Source organism: Amphiura filiformis, chromosome 16 (assembly GCF_039555335.1).
Source record: "Amphiura filiformis chromosome 16, Afil_fr2py, whole genome shotgun sequence".
NCBI classification, from domain to species: Eukaryota; Metazoa; Echinodermata; class Ophiuroidea; order Amphilepidida; family Amphiuridae; genus Amphiura; species Amphiura filiformis.
In genome coordinates, this window is record NC_092643.1 from 28,493,968 (window position 1) to 28,518,640 (window position 24,673).

Genomic DNA, 24,673 nt, shown 5'->3' on the forward strand with positions numbered 1-24,673 from the left:
ACATACACAGGTGGTGAGTGTAACCTGCTTGTAGTTGAGGGTGATCTATTAAAAAATGGTATTCATCTATTGCTATGGTAGTTAATCCGATTATTACGTCACTTCCACAGCGAATAGTGTCCAACGTACGATATTTATATACAGAGTTCTGCCGTAATACATCGCAAGTTCTAACCACTAATAACTGTGTGATATTCTAAATTAACATTTTAATATGCGTACACAGTTTTGACAAAGCTAGCGAGCGATGTGTCAGGTACAATTGCGAACGGTTTTCTTCTTATTGCCTCAAGGATAATATTATGTACTTTTCATAAGAAATATTCGTAAACAACATTTTCAAACAATTTTGACCGCATGTAACAGCCCATTGGAGTTTGAAATATTCAGTGTTAAACAAAAATTGTGTTAACATTCCCTTTTTTGCCTCTACATGACACTTTTCCACTTGACGTAGATTTAATGCCATTCAACCGATTCGTGCAGTGCTACACAGATTTGTGACGTCGTGTTAACGTCAAGCATGTATACAAGTGACGTGTATGGGCATTACACTTTTAACCGTCCCTACATACTAAAAGTAAACCTTTGCCGAGAGCGTACTTCCACGATGTTGACCAGGCGCAACTCACAACGCGTACGACGCGTATGGCGGTGAAATTACCAACGCGTACAACACGCACAGCACACATAATATGCTTCAGAGGCGCCTTCAGAAGTACGCTCTCGTCAGCAATTTACGGGGCAATTTACTTTATCAACACGCATTTATGTTGTGTTCTTTATTATATAATGCTATATAAGAGACACGTTTCATTCAAAAGAGTTTTCGCTTGCTAATCTATCACAACTAAACCATCCTCTGATAACACTGGTTCCGACAAAACCAAACCAAACTCTCCATCATATTAACACACAGACCGGCAAGCAGGCGCACAACAAAACACGTGTAAATTTGCAAGCAGATAATTTCGCAAAACGACGAAATGTACTGCAAATAGAGAATCTTTATTTTGAATTCGTTATATAATCAAACTAAGGTAGAGCTGTTTCTAATAAAGTTGTGTGCTTTAAAGGGCTGATGCGGCGCTTTGTATACTTTCAAAACTATTCCATTCATGAATTTGGTAAACATATGTAACACTCCCATCCACCAACATGTTGTATTCTATTCATCGGGAAATATTACTTCTATATATCATACTATATCATCATACATAACGTCTCCCTCATTATCATACCATTATATTACAGTATATATTATGTGGCTTGAATTGGGAGAAATTAGGCAGTAAATCGAGAAATCCCGATTTTGCTGTTTGAAATCTTTATTGAAGAGATTCATCAGGAATACAATATTCAGATTTCAAAGTTTTTCTTAATAAAATTTCAATAAAAAACTCCCGTTTTCCAGACAGTTTCAGCAATCCAGTCTGTTGCCTTTATCAATGGTGTATGCCAATTGATCCTTTGGTGGATGGTATGACGTCATCGGAAGATGATGACGCCCTCTGAATCAATTGGGTATAAACGTGACTCAGTTGGTAGGCCCATCATCTTCCGATGACGTCATACCATCCATACTGGATTGCCGAAACTTTCTGGAAAACGTGAGTTTTTTATTGGAATTTTACTAAGAAAAACTTTGAAATCTGTTTGAAATCCGTTTTTAATATTATAACGGTATAAGTTGCTCTAATGGATGTCTACCATCTAAGCAATTTGTAACGAACATACTTTTATTCTACCTTCATTTTGATGTCAGATTTTGTTTTTATCGGATTGCTTTTATGTTTGCCATTTTGCCCAAATCTGAATTTTAGGGTGTTCTAAGAGTGAATGGTGAATGAATGAAAATCACAGATACTTCCTTTATTCCGCGTCACGGAAGCTTATTATTTTATGTCCGTCTCTAGCGCCAGTGATTGAAACTGAATACTCCAGTCTCAAGCATCTCAACCAAAAATCTTACTAGCTTGATGATATTTATATAGGTCAGATCTCAATTTCTGTTCGTTGGCTTATGAGCTTAATAGTTTCTGGTAAACGCTCATTGGACACGGTAGCTCGGGACTCAATCTCAAGTTGTGGGACACTACATGGCTTCAGAGTGTTAGTTGAAAACGAATAAAATCACATTACTACTACAGTTTGTCCACTTTGAAGTACAAAGTACGCAGTAAATTACACAGTTTCGGCACGCCGTAATGTCAAAAAGAATTAACGCACTGCTAGCCGCACACAAATGCATGAGCGTCTTAATACGCGACACACACGATACGCTTACACAAAATGTGAGTACCTTACTTTGTACTTCAAAGTGGACAAAACTTTATGTTATATACAAAACATTCACAGTCCTGAGGTAACAACCATGGTGGCAACAATTACGTATACAATATCGTAAAGCCAGCCTAAAGTCCATTAGTCGAATGAAAATCTCTATAAATAAAGTATTCCGTACATCATGCATAATTTCAAAACCTTATGTGAATATCAGAAAGAAATTGTTGTGACGGTTTACATATCTTGATCTTTAGATGCCCAGATGAGCAAACAGCAAATCATGGTAAGGCTGTATTGTAACCATTTGATCTACCATGCATGTGTATGACAATAGGTAGAACCCAAATACATTGTACATATACATTTATATCAACACTAAGCATAATGTACACCATACAGAGGTTTAAATATCTCATCGAGCTTTTAGACTTTGTTATTATGATATCTATCCTATGGTCCCGATAGAAACAAAAACATTTAGGGGACGCCTAAATCTTTGACCCTCATTATGAACCACCAGGAGACTGTTAACCCCAGTTACGTATCAGCGATCTTTTCTGCATCGTAAAGTCACAAAGAAGCATTGGGCTATTCCATTTGAAATTCACACTACCCCTGTGGAAGATTTTGGAAACATCTTTCACAGAGGGAGTATGAATTTCAAATGAACACATTGGCAGCTCTATTTGTAACTCACATGCAGTGGAAGATTCAGTTTGAATCTTTCTCAGAGGGTGTATGAAATTCAAATGGAGCTGCCTAATGTGTTCATTCCATTTAAAATTCATACTCCCTCTGTAAAAGATATTTTCCAAAATCTTCCACAGGGGTAGTGTGGATTTTAAAGGGAATAGCCCATTGCCGAGACACAATCTAAGTAATAATACATTTATGATAGGAACCTCGCGACAGGAACACATCGTAAAGCTACAACGACTGGATTAGTCTGGTCCTATCCCGATAGGTACCGATGGCTCATTCTATCCAGAGTACAATAGAAATAGCCATCGGTATCTATCGGACACCGATGGGGTTATAGGGCCAAACTAAATGTAGTGCCTTACGTCGGGGTTACCTAGCCTGTGATGTTTAAGAGCTTAACGAAATCGATCCCTGACTTGTCAGTCTCCTGACGAGGTCGGTGCAAAAACTGGCAGACAAGACAAGGCGGCGTTTTCGTCGACTCTTAAAGGTGTGACCCACAATATGAGGTAGTTCATATTTTTGGATGTAAATATTGTGTCGTCATACAATTTGGTTTATTAAATTACTTTTTGTTTTGACTTTCAATCAGTACAAAATGATACAACACCACGTAGTCGTATATAGACGGCGATGGGACGGAATTGGTGGTCGTATATAGACGGCGATGGGACGGAATTGGTGGCTTTTGGGTTTCCGAATATCTTTTTCCTTATATAAACTCCTCAACAAAAAGTTTGGAAAGTGTTTTCAAGCATCTATATCTCAACTTATTTCTGATATGTTCATATCGTGTTTCATATCAATGGATAGCTATTTTATTCCCCTTTACAATGACACCACATTTGAAACAATCACCTTTTTCACGGCTGAGTACACGTCTTGTGAATGTAGTGGAGTCTCAAACAGAATATGCCAGATTGGCCATTATTTTGTGCTCAAACAACAATAGTCACAACCTCAATAGCGGGTGAAAACAATTCATACGCAGGTACAACAGCTAGGCACCAAGTACGTCCTCATGCTGCTCACCAGCCTCGTTGCTGTGGGATGGCATTCCATTCTTCAACTAGGATTCGTCGCAGGTCATTCAATGTGGTTGCATTGCCTACTCTGGCACGCACAGCACGACCAAGCTGGTCCCACAAATGTTTAATCGGGTTGAGGTCTGGGCTGATGGCAGGCCATTCCATACTCCCGATCCCATATTCTGTAGGTAGTCGTTGACTACCCTGGCTCTGTGGGGCGAACGTTGTCATCTTGGAGGATTGCATTAGGCCCCAGATTGTGAAGATATGGGATTACAGCATGCTGCACAGAATAATAGTAAATTTGGCACATTCTGTTTGAGCCCCACTACATTCACAAGACGTGTACTCAGGCGTGAACAAGTTGATTGTTTCAAATGTGGTGTCATTGTAAGAAGAATAAAGTAGCTATCCATTAATATACAACACAATATGAGCATAACACAAATAATCTGAGATACAGATGCTTGATAAAAACTTTCAAAACTTTTATTGATGAGTTTATAATCTGGTATTCTTCCCTTGACTGTTTTTCGTGTCGAGCAATTGTTCTTTTATAACAATAACAAATACAAATTGTCAAAGATTGTGATTCAGTACATATCATGAATCACTACGCCCAATTTTCCCTAATAAGCCCGAATACAACAGTCATGTACATTGATTTTATAAAGTTGATAATATTTTATCGACTTACATCACATGGGCGCAGCCATTTGCAGTTGGCGCCAGGTTGTCTGGCATGTGGCTTGAAGCTCTGCGGGTGGTCTTCCTGTAGTTTTCAATGGCAAGATAGGAACTGTGGCCATTTTTCTGCTTAGAAAATTGTATTTTGTGCTAATTTAAAACAAGATTTTACACATATTTTTTGTGCATTGTATGTGAAATTTAGAATCACCCAGTGCTCAAAATCATCCAGCCATCTGACAAAGGGTGGTCTGCTAATGGCTGCCTCCATGAGCTCTATTCGATAATATATTATCGACTATATAAAATCATTGTACAGGACTGTACAAGTGAACTACCACATGTCCAGTCGCTTTTTTAGCACAAGTGTCCTGCTGCATGAATATCATAGAGTAATATTTCTTTCTCCTTTTTGCCTGCAGAAAAGAAAAAACCACAAAGATTACTGGATGGGAAAATTGATTCAGTCCTAGGAGTGACCATGGGTATTATAATTTTTGTAACCGTACTCACAATAGTACTGACGTGTCGTCAGTCTTGTGTTAGAACTCGTGAAAAGGCTCATATGATGGAAAAGCGCAGAAAAGCTGAAAGACAAGCCGTTACATACATGATGGATAATAAAGAAGGTGCAGACTCTCATGAAATGACGACTTTTAGTAGTGATAGATACAAGACACAGTATATAAGATTGGGTAACATTGAGCCCCAAAATGGCGGTGTTGGTAGACATCCGTCTCTGACACCAACTAATAGTGCAACGAGATCACAACCGTTAACGGAGTATGAAAATTTGATGTATGGAGACCTATCACGTCGGGATGGGAGACCGGAGTATCTGCATCCACCTTGGGTACCGAATCGAGAAGTGAACAATGGACAATATAGACCAGTCAATGGGGAGATACAAATTCACGTGTGACAGTATAACAATTGAGCTTTCGCTATTTGAAAGAAACTAGATGAATTTATAAGTTTCATAATCCGAGTCTGACTTTTGTGGTTTTTATCGAATGGAGAACAAAGTGAATGAAATGGAATTAAAATGTAATTTACCCATTTTTAGGATGTACATTAATCTGAAACGATCAAAGGTTTGTGTAAATATAGCACCACTTCAATATTAGGGATACCTTCCAAACGCAAACGCAACCACCTGTCAACCGCCGGTGCCGTATCAGACCCGGCAATTGAACCTTGTTTGGCAGTAGACCGGCGGTTTGGTTTGGCAGTCATCCTATAAGTAATCGTCAGAATTATATTGTACATTCTAAACAGAAGATTACTGTATTTTAAACAACCAATGTGTCTCCTATTATACAACTCCATTTGTGACATTGTGCCCGATGATGACATCACATGTAAAATGAAAGTTACAATAGGACTTCTCATTCTCAGCCTTCCAAAAAGTACTTAGTCTTAGTTCCGTAATACTATCGGTCTTAGCTGCAAGGTAAGTTCGCCGAAGGAATGTAAGTCGTTATGCTAGCCGAAGTGTGATTACTTTTTCAGAGCCCTTTTGGCTCGTTTATAAGGGTTATCAGCCCTTTTCCATGTTGACGTCAAATTCATCGGAATAGTGTACCCCCAATGCATGCACTCCTTCATAAATAGGTATGCATGGAACGTTATCCAGGTATATGCCGTAAAGATTGCTGACATTAAATGTTACGCTGACTGTTTCAGCTATCGTGTTAACTCGTTCATTTCCTTGGACCTTTGAATGTGTTGTAATAGGATTTCACCTTTAAAGGTCAATATAAATAAATATGTATAGCGCTAGGTACTATTTTATAAACAATTGAAACCAACATATCTGGCCAAAATCCTACCCAAGAATATATTTCACGATTTATACAATTTGTATCACTCTTGTAAGAGTACAATATCTATAACCAACGTTACTGGTTTAAAGCCTGTGGGTTCAGAGTATGATTAATTTGATTTTAAAGCTACAGTAAGCCAAAAAATTAAGGTACCGGTAATGTTGAGCCCTGTATATCCTAAATAAAGACAGGTATGTCAAAATTAAAACAAGCAGCCAATACCTGTACTCTTTAGCTCTGATTTAAGACCTTATTTGTTGAAATTGGTTGAGAATTAAAGACACGGTGATCTAAAACCTAATGAAGAAACGAAATCAAAAGTTGCACTTTTGTGTTCTAATCAATGAAAGCACGACGCTAGTTTTAACGTCCTTATCAATGGAAGCGCGGCGCTAGTTCTCTTGTTCGCGAACGCTTTGTGTACACATCAATAGGCTTGCAATGAAGCAAACTGCAACTTTTAAAGCTTTTTAAATTGGCATCTTCCTTGGGTATTTAGATCGTCGTGTTTTTATTTCTAGAACAATTTCAACAATTGAGGTCTCAAATTCGAGCTAAGATGCAGCTATTGGCTGCTGGTTCCAATTATGACATATCTGTCTTTGTTTAGGATATTCAGGGGGTGAACATAACTGGTACCTTAATTTGTTGGTACCTTAATGTTTTTATTATATGCACGAGATTTGGCTGATCATACCTGGAGTTAAAACACATGTTGATGTGTGCGAAAGGTTTCTGACAGTAACATGATAAAATTTTGTAAATCTCATTCGTTTTTATAGAGTTAATTTTGATAAGAACTGTTTTTTAAAAGTCCATTGGCTTAGATAAACCATCTCTATAATGTGCTGTAAGTACGACGCCGATGTTACTATGTCAGCGTTGTACCGTATTATTTGCATTGACATCCTACATGTCCTATTGTTTTGCATACCACAGTATGCTGCCATACACTAAACACATCAAACAAGGAAAGTACATTTTTTGGGTATTGACCATGCAAAATGCTCTCCTGATTGAAAATACCGCGGACAGCATGGTCAGTTTACCGATCTATGGCGCACATTGACCGCCACCGATTTCAAGTTAGTTGAAAATACCGCTGACAGCATGGTTAGTTTACCGATCTATGGCGCACACTGACCGCCACCGATTTCAAGTTAGTTGAAAATACCGCGGACAGCATGGTTAGTTTACCGATCTATGGCGCACATTGACCGCCACCGATTTCAAGTTAGTTGAAAATACCGCGGACAGCATGGTTAGTTTACCGATCTATGGCGCACACTGACCGCCACCGATTTCAAGTTAGTTGAAAATACCGCGGACAGCATGGTTAGTTTACCGATCTATGGCGCACACTGACCGCCACCGATTTCAAGTTAGTTGAAAATACCGCGGACAGCATGGTTAGTTTACCGATCTATGGCGCACATTGACCGCCACCGATTTCAAGTTAGTTGAAAATACCGCGGACAGCATGGTTAGTTTACCGATCTATGGCGCACACTGACCGCCACCGATTTCAAGTTAGTTGAAAATACCGCGGACAGCATGGTTAGTTTACCGATCTATGGCGCACACTGACCGCCACCGATTTCAAGTTAGTTGAAAATACCGCGGACAGCATGGTTAGTTTACCGATCTATGGCGCACATTGACCGCCACCGATTTCAAGTTAGTTGAAAATACCGCGGACAGCATGGTTAGTTTACCGATCTATGGCGCACACTGACCGCCACTGATTTCAAGTTAGTTGAAAATACCGCGGACAGCATGGTTAGTTTACCGATCTATGGCGCACACTGACCGCCACCGATTTCAAGTTAGTTGAAAATACCGCGGACAGCATGGTCAGTTTACCGATCTATGGCGCACACTGACCGCCACCGATTTCAAGTTAGTTGAACATGCTAAGCTTTTTTAAGGCCACGTAATCTGTTTGAATTTGCAAATTTTAAAATCACACCAAAAAATTCATATCAATTTGTAAGCGCTCTTTCATTGAATTAACAACCGTATGACAAAACATGCGAAAATAGTAACTTTTTGCACAAAATTTGCAATTTAAAGAGAATTAGCCATTGCTTATTGAAATTAAGCTAGTATATGGACAATATAAGTGTGCTCTTTCATTTAATGACATATAATTTGAAAAATATTGTGAGGAACACTTGAGGTTTTGACTTTTAAAACCTATACCTTGGTGAAAAATGCGCTTGAATAGGTCGTTTTCAACAGATTTTTCACATTCGCGTTGCTATAAACATTGAATTGCATCATCTGTTGACGGAATGAAAAAAGTGTTAGGTTTCGTTTGATATAAAAAAAACTTTTCTGATTGGATTAAGGGAACATTCGGGGTTTTGACAAAAACCACTAGTCATCGGCTACACAGCTCATATGATGCTATGCACTCAAATGTGTAGAAGCTAGACTCACTGTGCTGGGATAATTATGTGTACTCGGGTGTATGAGGTGGAAACTGTGCGTAGATGCATTTATAAGAGAATCGTTTTGTAGCCAAACCTTTTCATATGTTTCTATCATTAATTTCTCGATAATTCGATTATTATTTTACACAAATTTGGTATCATATTGCAGCTAACGCAATTCTGCTCATGTTCATTTGTTCAGTTGTATTGTTTTTATTTAAGTGTGTTTAGTTATTGCCATCCAATCAAGTGGTGACTTTCTTTTTTTGATGTGTTTATTTTAATGGCAATAATTCCGACAATGGCTATATCAATTATACGCATACCACTTTTGATAAATGTTATATCTACATGGTTTTCTCCTTTTGAACATGGTGAAATTATTATTATTATACCCAGATTAGCGCATGATTAGGATATACCTCCATGTGAAATCAATACTTCCTATATACAAGTGGGCGGCAGTTCAAAACCTCCTACGTGCAAACAAAAAATTATCGGAATGTCCATTATGTATTATTTTATATTTTTTACTTAAAGACAATGTTTATACTTGTGCCATTTTGGACATGGGAGGATTTGAAACTGGACTCATTTTGCACATAGAAAGTTTCAGATATCAAATGTATATCAGAGGTTTTTCCCGCCCAGCGATGATAGGTATACCATTTTTGTGACAGCGACGTCAACGTGTTGAGGCAGCTTATTCTATGTGGCGCACACCGACATCGCCCGGTTAATAATTACATTATACAACCAGAGACACTGAAATGAATACACGGGATCGATACACGTACATGTGCTATGCACGATTGATATTCAGACGATAAATCTTTGGATACCGGGTAGAAAATGATGAATATCTCCCGTAAATGATTTCGTATAAAGAAACCAGATCTAGTTCCTTGCACTTGAACATATATGTTCAACGGATATTATCGTCGTTAGCTAGCGTCTTGAGAAACTAGCGTGCGTCTTGAGCTGAAAAAGTGACCAAAATTCAGATTTTAAATAGCGCAGCGTAGACCCTCGTGTCCTTCAGCTTAAAACTATTAAACAGGTCGGAACACAATGGCCATGCGTGGCTGTGGATTCAACCTACCATGGCATTTTCTGCCATGAAGATATCGGGGCGATGACACTGTGTGGCGTCTATATAGAGCCCTTAGAGCCAACACTAGCGATTTGAAGCTGCGCCCAATGAAATGCGCACTGACGTCACTGTCAAATCAGGGTGAAAAATAGTATGAGATGAATATCACATGATAATAAACATGGCATGGGATACTACTGATTCTGTATTCGGAAGTATACAGAATAAGTAGCCATGTAAACAATGAAGTTTATTTTGTGTACAACACGGAAAGATGTTCGTTCACGAATGATTCTGAACATTATTTGAAGCTTTAAAAATCATTTGATTTACTTTAAAAGTATGCTGTTTGGCAAAACATTCCCAGAATCCTTTGCAAAGTACGTCTTCGTCGATGCGAACATCGTTACTGCGTACGTTGAAATGCGCAGTATCACAATGCGCATCGACAATGACGTATTCTGATTTACATTGGCAAAGGCTTTTGGGAATTACTGAAATATAGTCTATTGCTCCAGTCGTAAAATTTTGTATAGCAAAGAAATTACAATGGTCTATGGATGGTAAAATAGATTAATGGTATGAGAGAAGAGCAGTACAAGTTAATCATGGGACTCCGTCAACTAATTTGGTTATAAACAATGAACGAGAGGTTCCGTTGTATGCTACAAAAAAAAACATTGTCAAAATACAGCATTAGGAAATGAATTTGGAGAAAACCTTCTGTTAATAAAATACTATGCTGAGCCACCAGCCTGGGTGGCTCACGCTCCAGTAATTTCAGATGATTGAGCTCAGTAATGCATCAAAGAATGTCTTCCAATTCATGAAAACAAATAGATAACTAGATATGGTTGCGGTCGCCTGCGACCACGAGCATGCACAACCGCCAGGTATTTTAGAAGGTATTTTGTTTAACACCGGAAGTGACCCCTCATAACCTTTGACCCTAAATAAAAATCAATAATGTAAACGAGATCTGATTCCGTTCGCCTGCGACCGCGAGGATGCACAGCCAGCAGTGACAAATGAGTTATGACTCCGAATCTGTGAGAACCGGAAGTGATCCCTTAATTACCTTTGACCAAAAAAAATATTACATAGTGCTTAGGATGTCATAAGGAATATTCCTGGTGAATTTTCAGCTTTATCGGAACTATACATGGATTATGATTTTTTTAAATTTATGATTGACCTTTTGACCCCTTTAATGACCTTTGACCTCAATGAAAATAAAACCTTATATACAACGACAAAATGCATTGTTCCACTTTTAATTAAAAAATTCTACTATGTTTAGTTGTTGAGATAAAAATTCTTGAAGTTATTTAGCTAAAACAGGAAGTTACCCTTAATGACCTTTGACCCCCAAAATAAAAAATACCATGCATACACCATGTAACACTAATTCATGTATGATGGGTATATTACTCTGGTTTGTTTACATTTTGAGATAAAAAAAATTTAAACTTTTTTGATAATTTTGGTTTTTGACCGGAAGTAACCCCTTAATGACCTTTGACCCCTAAACTGTAGGCATCCTAAAGACCCTAGATAATAGCGATGCATGTGTGCTAATGGCGACTCTCTGCTTGTAATTTGTAAAGACAGTGATTTTTTGAATATTTTTACAAATTTTTCAGACTTTTACCGGAAGTGACCCCTTAATGACCTTTGATTCCAATTTTGTGGTATAACTTTTAGGCACTGGCTATAGATGATGCATGTGTGTAAGTGACGTCACGGTGCTATGTAATATGTGGGAGGAGTAGCATTTTTAGTGAAAATCCAAGTTTTGGCCATTGACCGGAAGTGGATGACATTTGACCGGAAGTTGATCATGTGACATCTGTGGCACCACCAAACGGTTATACTGACCAAGTATGGTCAACATGCCTGAAAGCATGTGGCTACGATGGCTGATCATAGTGTTGACAGAAGAAGAAAGAAAGAAAGAAAGAAAGAAAGAAAGAAGAAGAACGCGGTAAAAAGAATGCACATCGCCGATGGCGGATGTGCAATCAGCTTAATCGGATTAAAAGCTTAGAGGGAAGGTCTTGCTGCTCAGCGAGTGTTTGAAATTATCAGAAGGTTTTCTCCAAATTCATTTTCTGATGGACTGGCGGAGGACAAAAATAAACAAATATATGATAATACCTATATGTGACCCGGCAGCACAAACGAGCCGTAAATTCCCTAAATTGTATTCTGAGTTATGGTGTAAAATGTGAACTACGGTCGTATTCATCGGTCACTTAAGCTGGCGCGACATATGTCTTATTTTGATAGTCACAACACCAATCAATAATCCTATTATTGAAGTGGATAATAAGCTTCTACCTTAGATGGCTATAAAACTTTTAATAGCTCTGGTCTTTGTTTGCTTTTGCTAAATCCTTTTCAAGTGGTGGGTTATTTGTATAGGTATGCATAACCAACAATTAACAATGAGAGAACCTTCTTAAACCTCGTTGACTTGGGGATGATTTGAAATGACTGCCAATTATGACTGTTTGATATTTATTGCCAGCAATGTGGAAAAAGAGACATACATAGAAACGAAAAAGCTATAATTTTGTTGAAGGAGCAAAGTTTAACTAACCATAACTCCGCTTCTGGATATCGTTTGAAGTCAAATGATATACCATTTTTAAGTTTATGATGTTTATTTTTAAACACGAAATAAAACAAAATTGACCGGGGAGGAATTTACGGCTCATTCGCCGTGGACGGTCACATATAGGGTGTTCAGCAACATATAGCGGGAAATGTATATAATATCACATTGTAAAATAAAAGTAATTGAAGAGTGAAAAAGAAGATTAGGCATTTCAAGGCTAAATCACAAATCAGTTGGCGTCGGATTGAATTGGTTAGTAAGCCGGATCTGTCCAAGATTATATGGTATGTAAACTTCTTCCAAACGACATTGTCGAAACTATGGTTCAATGTGAATTATTAAATGTGAATGTGTGTGTATTAAACCATAATGAACAGGAAAATGTGAAATGAGAGATGTGCTATTTGTTTATAGTCAGCTATGTATTTAGAGGATAAACGATATGAATTTTTGTTTTTACTAATATATACGATAAAAATATAATATATAAAATAATGGACCTACCTGTCGTCTATCATAGGTAGAGGATAGTAAAAACAAAAATTCCTATGTTTATTCTCATTCTTAGTCAGTTAAATATCATTTTAATAACTGTAAACTATCTTTTTAAGCAAAAACTAAGCTGTCATAAAAACTCCCCTTATTATACATGTAAAATGAACGAAACTTGTTTACACCTTCACGTATTCTGTTGCGAGTACTGCTAGCGCGAGCGGGTATTCCGCACTAGTCTTAGTCTACTGTAGTAGACCAGTTTAATTTATCATTCCCTAATCTCTCTGACCTGACCATGGAAAACTCATCATTCCTGTTCTGAAACAGCTCAGCTATCCATGAGAAAACTTTCTCTGGGCAGGGCAGTCACTGGAGATGTGATGTGTTTCGTCATAGATTTTAAATTGTTTCATGCATGGAAACGTATGAATTGTTTATCAAAAAAAAAAAGGGGAATGCAGCGCAGTCTACACTAGTCTACGAACACAACGTAATACATACGCGAACCTCTACAAGCGTGATACGCGTTATCAACACTCATGATGACGTGGGGTCGTCTAGACGGCAACCGAAATCATGCGATTGTCCAATCAGATTATGTGTCTACGAACTAGACCACTCCCACTGACTAAGAATTATTATTGATTGATACATTCTAGAATGTACAATAAGTTGTGGCGAAAAACCTTTTTTTTTTCTCGGATCGAATTTCACAAAATCCCTACTTATTTGCTATTTTTTCTCTATAACCCTAAAGAACTCGGCAAGAACAACCACTGCCTCATTTCAAATATTGAGTTTTAGTTTTGGTTTTGGTTTTGGTCACGTGGTTTTCTATTGTCCTGCCTAACCACTTGAATCACAAGATATCGAACTCATTGTTTCTACCTTTTGTTTAAAACTAAACATTTGTGACAGGTAGTTTCGGTTTTGGTTTCAGTTTCTTATAAGTGGTGTGACGAAATTACAGGATTTTCGAGTTACCTGATCTAAGTATACAAAAGAAATGTTTAAATTTCGCAGTGCAATATTCACGAGCAGAGAAGTCGAACAAAGCAGTCTACATTTGAAAGCATTGATTTAGTTTGAAAGCATTGACTTGAGACTACGAAATAGCCTAAGCTGATTTCACTGTGAAAATATATAGACCATCGAAATATTTGCATTCGACATTACAAAAGGGGCCACTATTGTAATTGTATAGGTGCTATAAACAAAATCGATTCATGTCCTTAATCCCATGTACCAGAATCGATGGAAGGCCACTATATGACCTCTAATAACCTAATGACTTTTACTGAAGCAATTTTTACTGCAAAAGGTAGAAGATAGAGGGGACAAGAGATTGTGTGATGTGTGTGTGTGGGGGGGGGGGGTGGAGGGCAAGGGCGATATGGGCCGGGAGAGAGAGAAACATATGAGAGAGAGCATTGGAAGTGAAAGAGAAGGGGGAGCAGAGCTCGAGATGAAGATATCGAATGTAGGGGAGGAGGAGGGGGAAAAGGGGTAATTTAGGGAAGATGTGGTTATATAGGGAGGGGAGCCCCCTCTTAAAGAGGTATGGGTTGTGCTTCCGGGGATAATAAACTAATTCATAATCAAATCATCTCCATGCATCGTTTATGTTTCATACAAACAAACAAATCCCCCACCCCACCCCATCCTTCAATGTACGCGCATGTATATGATTTCTAGGCCTAGAACTCGTGAGTGTAATATGCCACCTACCGTCGACAGAGAGCATCAACTGTCGTCCGCGGGATAGATTTCCGATATCAATCATGATAATAATTATGTTATCACAATAGGCTATTGTATACTTCTGGTTATATACCCTATACTGTGTCCTCCCAGCATAATAGTGTTATGATTGCAGACCAGATCAGCTCTACTTTTTAATCCCTTGATTTTTGGTTTCTGAACAAAAGAGAAACCAAAACTATATATTTGAAATGAGGGAATGAAAAGCATTCAGATGACAACATCGCCAATATTAAACACTTTGGGTAGAACATCACAAGGTAGTAAAAAGTCTAAACAGGGCTATCAATTATTATTCGCTACAGACAGGTATGTACCTATGGTATTAGAATTGCTAAATTAAAGTTAATATTATGGAGTATTTCCCCAATTGTACTCAGTCAACAGCAATAGTTTTGGTATTTTTGCCCAGATATCAACTGCAGAAGCACAAAATTATAATGCGATATGATTTTAGAGCAGTTCTGACTTGACCAGGGGCTAAAAGGTAATGTGACAACCGGTTTACCGTAATATTTTTCAAGGCCATGTAACCTTTTGACCTCTGATCAAGACATGGCTACCCGAACATCATGTATCGGTTATTTTTGGAAATGTTGCACTCCATATCTATACAACAAGACCAAGATTTGACTTAGTAAAATTGGCGAAATGCTCCATAATGCTACCTTACCCCTAAATCTAACAGGTCAAATGTCATCAATATTTAACTATATTCATACCTGTCTTCAACAAAAAAATAATGGTAACCAGTTTAAGTCTGATTGCTATTCTGGTGATGTTTTGAGGGTTCAAACAAAATACCCAATGTGTTCAATATTGGTTATCATGTCATCTGAAGGCCTACTTTTATCTCTATACATGTATAGAGCAACACATACAGTAAGAAATAGCAAATAAGTAGAGATTTTGTGAAAATCTACTACCTGGGTCTAATCCGGCACATTATTACAAATTTACCCCAATATGGTTCAGTTTTTTAAAAACTGAACCATATTGGGGTAAAATTTAAAAATTGTGATTAGTTTTCCAAGTGTAAGGATACTATTTTGGGGCAGTATATGTTTACATTCACAACGTCCGTTGTTGTTTCACGTCAGGCAAAATAATACAGGAAATGCTGTGATATTAGTATAGCTAGTAGTACTTAGCAAGTTTACATTTTTGGTATCATTTACTTGGAAACCAACTTCCTCCACGTTAACAATTGCGTCTTTTGACCGGCGGGTTTTTCTTAACTCAGACCAACAGGGGGCGCGCATCAAATGTAAACACATCTATACGCGCTTATAAAAAATGAAGCGAGCTACAACAGTGAACTGTTCTGCTACAAAGTATGATTTAATTCCATCATAACATGTCGTATACCATTTGGCTGTCCAAATCGCTCCACCAATAATTTTAAATTATTTTTTTAAGAACACAAATTCTCATACCAATGACTGTTCCAATATAGGTACCGTATGTCATTTACAGTCATCCAGTACATTGCATCAAAATAAAGTAAAACGTTTAAAAAATGCCTCTAGATTAATAGGTAAAAAAAGAGGTTTAAAATGCTCTACTATAGCTGAATAAACATCTCACAACTGTAACATCACTGGAGTATAGACATCAACAAAGCCTTTTTTGTGAACAGAGTACAAATGCAGTTGCGCGAGTCATTGTAGTAGGTGGGCCATGATGGTGCACATAGAAGGAGAACTGTGGCGGAATGCTTTGCAGAACTGTTTGGCAAACGTGAGATTGCTTTGAATCGCCAAGTGAAATGGTCCCCACAATATGCTGCTTTTACACTACTGGATTTCATACTGTAGGGCTATCTGAAATTAAAGTATTCCTCCTGACCTTGATGAACTCCAGAGACGCATAATTGCACAAGTTGACATCATCAGAGACAGGACAGACCTCTCACAGACCTGAAATCTGCGGAACCTGAGAAATGGTGCCCATGCATGTGGAAGACTATAGACTGTCAATTATTATTGACAGTATAGTATTCTATATAGAAAGTGGTGACACATGTAGTTATCCTGTTCTTTTGATTTTAATTGGCTTTGCGCAACTACATTTTTTCTTGACTCCATAGCCATAGCATAGCCTTATTAATGATCACACGCCGGTGATTTTACAGTTGTGGTATTACAAGATGTTGATTCAGCTACCAATTAGAGCATTTTGACCAAATACCTCACGCTTTTTAATCTAGTGGCATTTTTCATATTGCTTACTTTATTTTAAAAGTTGATACGCCCTTTAGATACCAAGTTTATCGCGATCGGTCTTTTCCGAACGAAGTACAAATACAATTCATGAATGTTCATGAAGGAAACTTTTACTGAATTATAGGGATCCTAATGGGAAGCGTTTTCAGGCGGATACTGTATCGTGATTGTTACTTGTACCCCAACACCAAATATGACTCTCTTCAGATGTTAATCAATGGTGTTCTTCATCCATGCTTTCTGTCCCATTCTGATGCACGCTGCAACATTTTCATCCCGTCTGGTCAGTCGCAGGTAATAACACAGTATTTCATTTTCATGTAGACTGTAGGTTCTAACGAATCCGATGTGCACCTGTTATGTTTTTGGTTTCATCTCTTGTCAGTTATAATTAGTTTCGCATTTTGCAGTTCTCGTTTCGTTTCTTTTCTTTTCTTTATTACGCTTTTCTTATTCAAAACGTTTTTGATTCGTATATAATTTGCTGTTTTAAAATACCAAACCGTAAAACATATTTTATAGAGAGATTTCCTACTCAATTTTTCTCAGGAAGTAGAACTACCATGATCAAATTAACTATAGCTTTACCTTGGCATGTGTACCTACATGTAATAGTCCATATCTTAGATCAAGGCAGAAAGCAAAAAAAAAAAAAAAAGCTTTCCGATTTTCAAGCTACACGCATAAAAATGACTTTATTCAATGAATAATAAATCAATTTGGGAAACACTATAACCATGATAACCAAAGTGTATAAAGGAATAAACCAGCGGCTCCAAAGGCTTGTGGATGCAGGCCGCAGACTACCACAGCTCTGAATAATAATTATACAAAGGTTACAAACTAACGAAGATGGAAATATCAAAGATTGGAAATGGAGGAACCATTATGTATTTTTGTTTTATCACACAGCACAGGTAGGCTGGGCTCGACCTTCGTACGTGTTTAGTGATGGGGCTGGTAGAAGTACTGCAAGAGTGTATATTTCACATTCTGGCAATGTGGATACCAAAGTCAGTAAGTAACCGTAACCTTTTTTCATGCTAAGGATAAATTTGCAAAATGCTCTATTTAACAACACCCCTAAGGATATTATAATCTCCGCAATCTGTTGATACCAAATTAAGTACTAACATTCTCTACATCACGTCATTATGACATCATATACAAACCATCTGATAAACACAATAAGGTTAGGGTTAGTTTAGGGTTAGGATTTGGGTTAGGGTTAGAATTAGGCTTAGGGTTAGGATTAGGGCGAGGGTTGGGATTAGCTTACATGAAATAATTACATGAAGGATCGACCCAATAAGGGAATATATAATATAAAAGGAAGTCACTATTATCATGATTATAGTGATATGAAGTTTACATTCAATATCAACTAGAATAGCTTTGTAAGAGAAAAAATAAAATCGATGGGATTCAACAACCTGTCACTACCCCCTAATACTTGTAAACGTCGGCAACCGGGGACTCGAATTTCGATCGACCACCGTACCTCCGGGTAAGGTACGCGGTAGGTCAAACATAATATTTCGTTAAAATGAGCGGAAGGAATGGACTTACGATTAGCTCAAGTCATTTGGGCGCTTATGCTGGTTTCATACTATCATGCCGCTTGCCGCTGAGCGGCGTGACGCACGCGCAGAATCAAGGCTTGTCATTGGCTGATACGTCATGCTGCTTACCGCAGCGGCAAGCGGCAGGAAAGTCTGACGAGGGCATTATTTTAGTGTTCTAGTGCACCGTGAAAAATCCATTATGAGGGTTGGCCCTTATTAAGACTAGGGTTAAATCGTCGTATAGAGGCCGTCAGCGTGACGTCATATGCCGCCATCTTGTGGGTACACGCTGTGATGGTCGTTCGATCTACATGCGTGAGCAGCAAAATCACCGCGTTGAGGCGCGATAACTGCTGCGTGGCAAGCTGTGCCCTGCGCGTAGTCCGACGCATGAACACACAGATCATTTGTACCCACAAGATGGCGAAAGGCTGACGGCCTCTATAGATCGATTTGAAACAAATATGAGTAAATTATGAAGTCGACATCCTAGGGATGAAGAGATCAGACAAGGATACTAGATCTCATCAAGTCAACTTCGTAGAAGATCAGATGACCAAACCATGAAAATGCCGTAATAAGATGTCGACTCGACGAGATCCGAGATCTTGTCATCTGATCTTCTTGTTTCTAGGAAGTCGACTTGATGAGATATAGTATCTGTCATCTGACCTTCTTGTAGATGATGTCAACTTAAGCTTCCATAGACTATATAACTTAACATAGTCGTATATAACTTATTCACAGCGGTAACTTCAAGTGCTGATTCTGCTGCATATGAGGAAGATTTCGTCCCAATCTCTCGCAATTTCACTATTCCTGCACAGTCAACTTCGTACCCTCTATATCTTGATATTTTGGATGATGACTCTGGTGACAGCTTTGTTTTGATCCTGACTGCGATAGACCCTTCTGCTATTGTTACAGAAGCATATACTACCATTACGATTGAATATGATAGCCGTACCGGTAGGTTAACAATAATTGTCTTTAGTGGTGTAGCCAAGAGGGTAAGGTGTATCATCCACCTGAGAAGTTCTGCCCCTCCCTAGTGGGATATTGACCGCCCTGATGTGTCAGATATTTAGGCATTTGTTAATTCTTGAAATTTTTCGTCAAATGTTGCTCCCCTTGCCCCCCCCCCCCTCAAAAAAAGAAAACAAACGAGTCCTAGTTACACAAATGATTGTCTTGTCAAAAACATTCATATTATATTATTTTAATTGGTTTCAAAGCATAAATGAAGAACTCGTCTTTTATCAGCTTCCTTCGACTATATTTATTAAAACGTATTTATAAATACGCATACCAAGACCAGCAAGCGTGACCAAATTCTCATGCCATTGAAAAGGATAGGAACTCTTAAATATCATCAAATTTAAATATTAATTGAATAACAAGATTATTCCACATGGGGAATTAATAATTTGTAATATGTTATCAGAAAAAAACATTTTAAAAGTATTTTAAAAAAATTATCGACGGAAAAGTTTACAATATAATCAAAAAGTTGAACACAATTTTTTTTGATGCACAGTAGTCTCGTGTCTCCTTTGTATTCTAATGTATAGGAAGTCTGTCTACAAGCTGTTGTGGCAGCGTGGAGGTGGTCGCGTGCGTATAAATACGTATTTATAAATATAGTCGGAGCATACTGTTTATCTAATCACAATTCAAAAATTCAACTCATTCCTTCCCCATTGTCTACTTTAAATGCAGGGTTAAGTGCTCATCTGTTCGTCGGCGTCGTATTTGGGTCCGTTATTGGCATTCTCACTCTCATCATCATTGGAGGACTGATCTTCTGCCTGCTGTTTAGTCATGAAAATAGCACAAGTAGTTCTGTGTCAATCTGAGAAATAGAGGTTATCCGTGTTCTATAAGCTGCATATCCTATCAGTATGATCAGCGACTGTTATACCTTGTTAGGACTTTTAAAAGAAGTACCTGCATGTGCAACCCAAACTGTTTCAAAATAGCTCGCTAAAGTCATGCAGGTAGATAACTCCGAGGTCATGCATTGAATTGGTTTGAATGAGGAATACTACGGGAACCAGCGCCTTTTGTTAGAAGTCACACATGCGTAAAGTGGATAACCTCTACTGTGTTACTGTAACAGTACATCCGGTGTGTTTTACGCATACTGGCGTATTGCAGATTTCTATACACCGTGCTTATTTATTCTGTGGCAAAAATCGATATCATATAATTTCGTTGAATAGATTCATCAGGTTTGTTCCGTAAATAAACAGTTTGAATTTGTTTTGACAAAACCAAGTGGATTCTTACTCACTACAATAATTCGTCCTACACATCGTAGGACTTCATCAGGTATGACTGACATGCTACTAACTCTGTGTGTCAGAAAATATACCCATCAGCAATACCTGATGAAGTCCAACGATGTGTAGCACGAAATATTGTAGTGAGTAAAAATACACTTGGTTTTGTCAAACAAAAATCCAAAATATCGATATCATAATCATCACAATACGAAGCGACCGCTTTATGGTTAACGGATTCGCCAGTATATGCGATGATCACGAAGAATTACGATGGCTAACTTATGAAATGGGTTGTTTAATTGGCGTAATTAACTTGAAAATTTATAATTATTAACCCCATGTGAACTACCTGCCGATTGGCCTAAAAGAAGTTTTCTTTATCAATTGGCCCAAGCAGCAACATTGTTAGAATAATTTCACCACGCAAAAAAACCTTGAAATACCATTGTGAATATAATCTTCTTCCAATTGTATTGATGGATTTATCAATTGCGATTCAGAAATCGTAATTATATTTAAACATTCTTTTATTGCAACATAAATCTAAAGCTAAACAATTGATTTGTATACCGTATTCACCGAGAAGAAAAATGCCACTTTTTTAACATTTAACATCCTCGTTTCAATGTCAGTTTATAAAACAATGTTATACAAATAGGACATGTAAGAAAGGCAAAAGTGTCAGAGCCTCATTATATTTACTTCAAAGATGGTCAATGCCAGACCTCCGCCGTTGAAAAAATACTTTAAGAATAACGCGTATTTTCTGACATAGCATGGTGACGAAGACAGTTCATAAGAAGTGTAAGATAATGTTAGTCCACTGAAATAAACGAAAACAAAGTACTTTACAATAAGTGTCAAATTTTGTCTTCCTTAAAACGTGGCTTCTTCCATGTTTGTGGTCGTAACAAAAACTAAGAGCTACAACCCAGCAAACACAAAACCTTTTCGACATCATTCGCAAAAGGTTGTCAGGAAACGTTTAAATGTCGGGTTATATAAAGGGTATATAACGTTTTCATAACATTTAAAATCATATTTTGATAATCTACTGCCCAGCAAACACAAAATGTTTTACAGAAAACGTTTAAATGTGGGGTATATAAAGGGTATAAAACGTTTTAAAAACATTCCAAAAACATTTTTGAAAACTTGATACAAAACATTCTAAACAAAATGTTATTTTGGGGTTGAAAAAATATTTTGCGAAAAATGTTTTCATGACCTTTATATAACCCGACATTTAAATGTTATTAAAACGTTTAAAAAAAGACATTTTAAGAACATTTCTGTGTTTGCTGGGTGCAAATATATTAACATAATGTTATTTAAGTGTTAACAAAATATTTGGCAAAAACTGTTTGCAAAAATAGTTTATAATAACAATTTGAAAAACATTTTTAAAATAGTGTTGTTGTGTGTTTTCATACAAAACGTTCTAAAACGTTTTCAAGACCTTTATATAACCCGACATTTTAATGTTATTAAAACGTTTTTACCTAAACCAAAAGCAAAAATATAACTTATTTAAAACGTTTTTTTAAAACGTTTTTGTGTTTGCTGGGAAGTATCAATAAAGGGTATCGCTATATCAGGGGAGACTACACAACATACTGGGTCCTAAATCAGTTCATAGGTCGTATACAGAGTATCGCTATAACAGGAAATACACTACTAGAACCAGTTTATCAGGTCGTAATACAGGGTATTGCTAGGCAAGATTACACTACATAGTGGACCCTTTATCCATTTATCAGGTCGTAAACGGTTTCACTTATACGAATACATAATGGTTTGTAATACATAATAACAAAAAGGAAATGGGTAGAAAATATTTTCGACAATAAAAATGGAATATTATTTTAAACAAACAAAAAAATCCAAGTTATAGATTCATATAATATCGTCACCTGAATTGCATGCTGAATACTATATCGTGTCTTCCCCGTCCTGTGTGCTGCCGCTCAGCTAGCATTGCGCCTTCACACAGCTGAGGGAACAAGGTCTTGATAGGGGGCGTAATATATACGTCTTCAAGGGCGTATTACACTAAATCACTGCGCGAAAGGTGCAATGGTGATGAGTTCCGGTTAAAAGTATATGGCTACTGGAGACAATGTGGTGTCCTTAGGGACCATATTCTTCGTGAGGTTGACATGTTCTGATTTAAATGAAAGATGCTAGCCTATTAATGACTAAAATAGATATGAAATTATACAAATCGATTTCACAAGAAAGGTAGGCCCTGTCCGAATTACTGCTAACGGAACAAGTTTTAATGCTAGTTTTGGCGTTGAAATAGCGGCGTCGCTTTTCAACATTTTTTAATAAAAAACTGATTCTATAAAGTTCCCCAAAATTGAAGCTTAAATAAAATTTCAGTCCTTAATTAATACAGGGATGACGTAAAAAGTGAAAAATATTGTCACGCCTGGTAGAAAACGCCGTTTAAAAAGTTGATTTTTACGTGCTTTTCAATGGAGGAGTTATTTGGTGGTTTACGCCCTTGAATTCTGGTGCCTTTAACTATATGGTCAATTCCAGCGAAAGCGGGACAAAATTCTCTCTATGTTAACTTTCCACTTTAAAATGTCATTAATAATGGAAATCACGTTATTGATGGAGCATATCATGTCACGTCCAATGTGCTCTCTTTGTGCATATAGGCCTTTACTAGCAAGTCATACCAGGGGACAAGTTATGATAGCTTAAATGAATTGGCGTTACCCACGAATTCAAAGATAAAGCACCATATATGTCATTGAATGTCCTTCAATCAAAATGAAATTATTACCGTTAGAAAGACGTTTGCATGATCTCTCATCATATGTAAAACGATTGAATTCCACCAAAGTTTGTGGACTCTAGAGGCCATTAAGTCAATTTGGCTAATAATTTTGTTACCCGGGTATCAAAAATAAAATGATCGTTCTTAAAAATGTTAAGTGAATATGCCATAAATGACTATATCATGAAACGAAGTTTCGTTCTATAATTCTGAGGTCCAAGTGATTATTTTATGCAAATACGTTTTACCCATAAAATTCCATAAAATCAAATTTGACGTTACCCACGTATCAACTGTTACCCACGAGTCCAGCAAATATAATTGCCATAACTTAAATTAACATTTAATGACTTTGGACACTGAATTTAGTTTGACAAGCGCTTAAAATTGTAAATCTTAAAAATACGTTCACCGCTTTAAAAAAGAATCTACAACGGTTTAAACTTTTGTTACCCACGAATCCCGAATAGATGCTAACCTTGAAAAATAAGGAGATTGTTTATTTTAAGTTTAAATCAGCACATATTCAAGCCATGGGTATGCTATAATTTTGACAGTACTTACAGTTTATACACATAAGAAACGCAAACCCCAAACGGTACTATAGTACTTATAGCTTTACCCACGAATTCGGCGTTACCCACGAATCCAAGGATTTACTCGTAAATTATGTGTTTCTTATGCATCTTAACATTTTGAAAACATGCGAAATAGGTTCCAAAACAGTCCTGTTTAATAGCGTCCTCTTGAAGGTATACTGAAGCTGCATCATGAAGTTTTGATTGATTATCCTAAATTACCATTTTTGGGCAAATGCAATTGGTTAGAGAAACGGGAATCATTGAAACACAATGGAGGAATAACCGCATGGTGG

General features: G+C 37.3%; 1 protein-coding gene across 2 annotated transcripts in view; it reads left to right on the forward strand.

Annotated features, from left to right (window-relative positions):
- LOC140135836 (neuropilin and tolloid-like protein 2) overlaps positions 1-20,617 on the forward strand; it is a 268,948-nt gene extending 248,331 nt beyond the window's left edge. The window contains exons 11-13 of one of the 2 annotated variants that reach the window (XM_072157470.1): positions 18,071-18,175; positions 19,471-19,692; positions 20,443-20,617. In XM_072157470.1, coding sequence (XP_072013571.1) covers positions 18,071-18,175; positions 19,471-19,692; positions 20,443-20,579 — 464 coding nt within the window. In that variant the 3' untranslated portion in view covers positions 20,580-20,617. Of the gene's footprint in view, positions 1-5,125; positions 7,650-18,070; positions 18,176-19,470; positions 19,693-20,442 lie in introns of those variants that run through there. The other variant, XM_072157466.1, reaches the window with a different exon arrangement.
- The last annotated feature ends 4,056 nt before the right edge of the window (positions 20,618-24,673 follow it).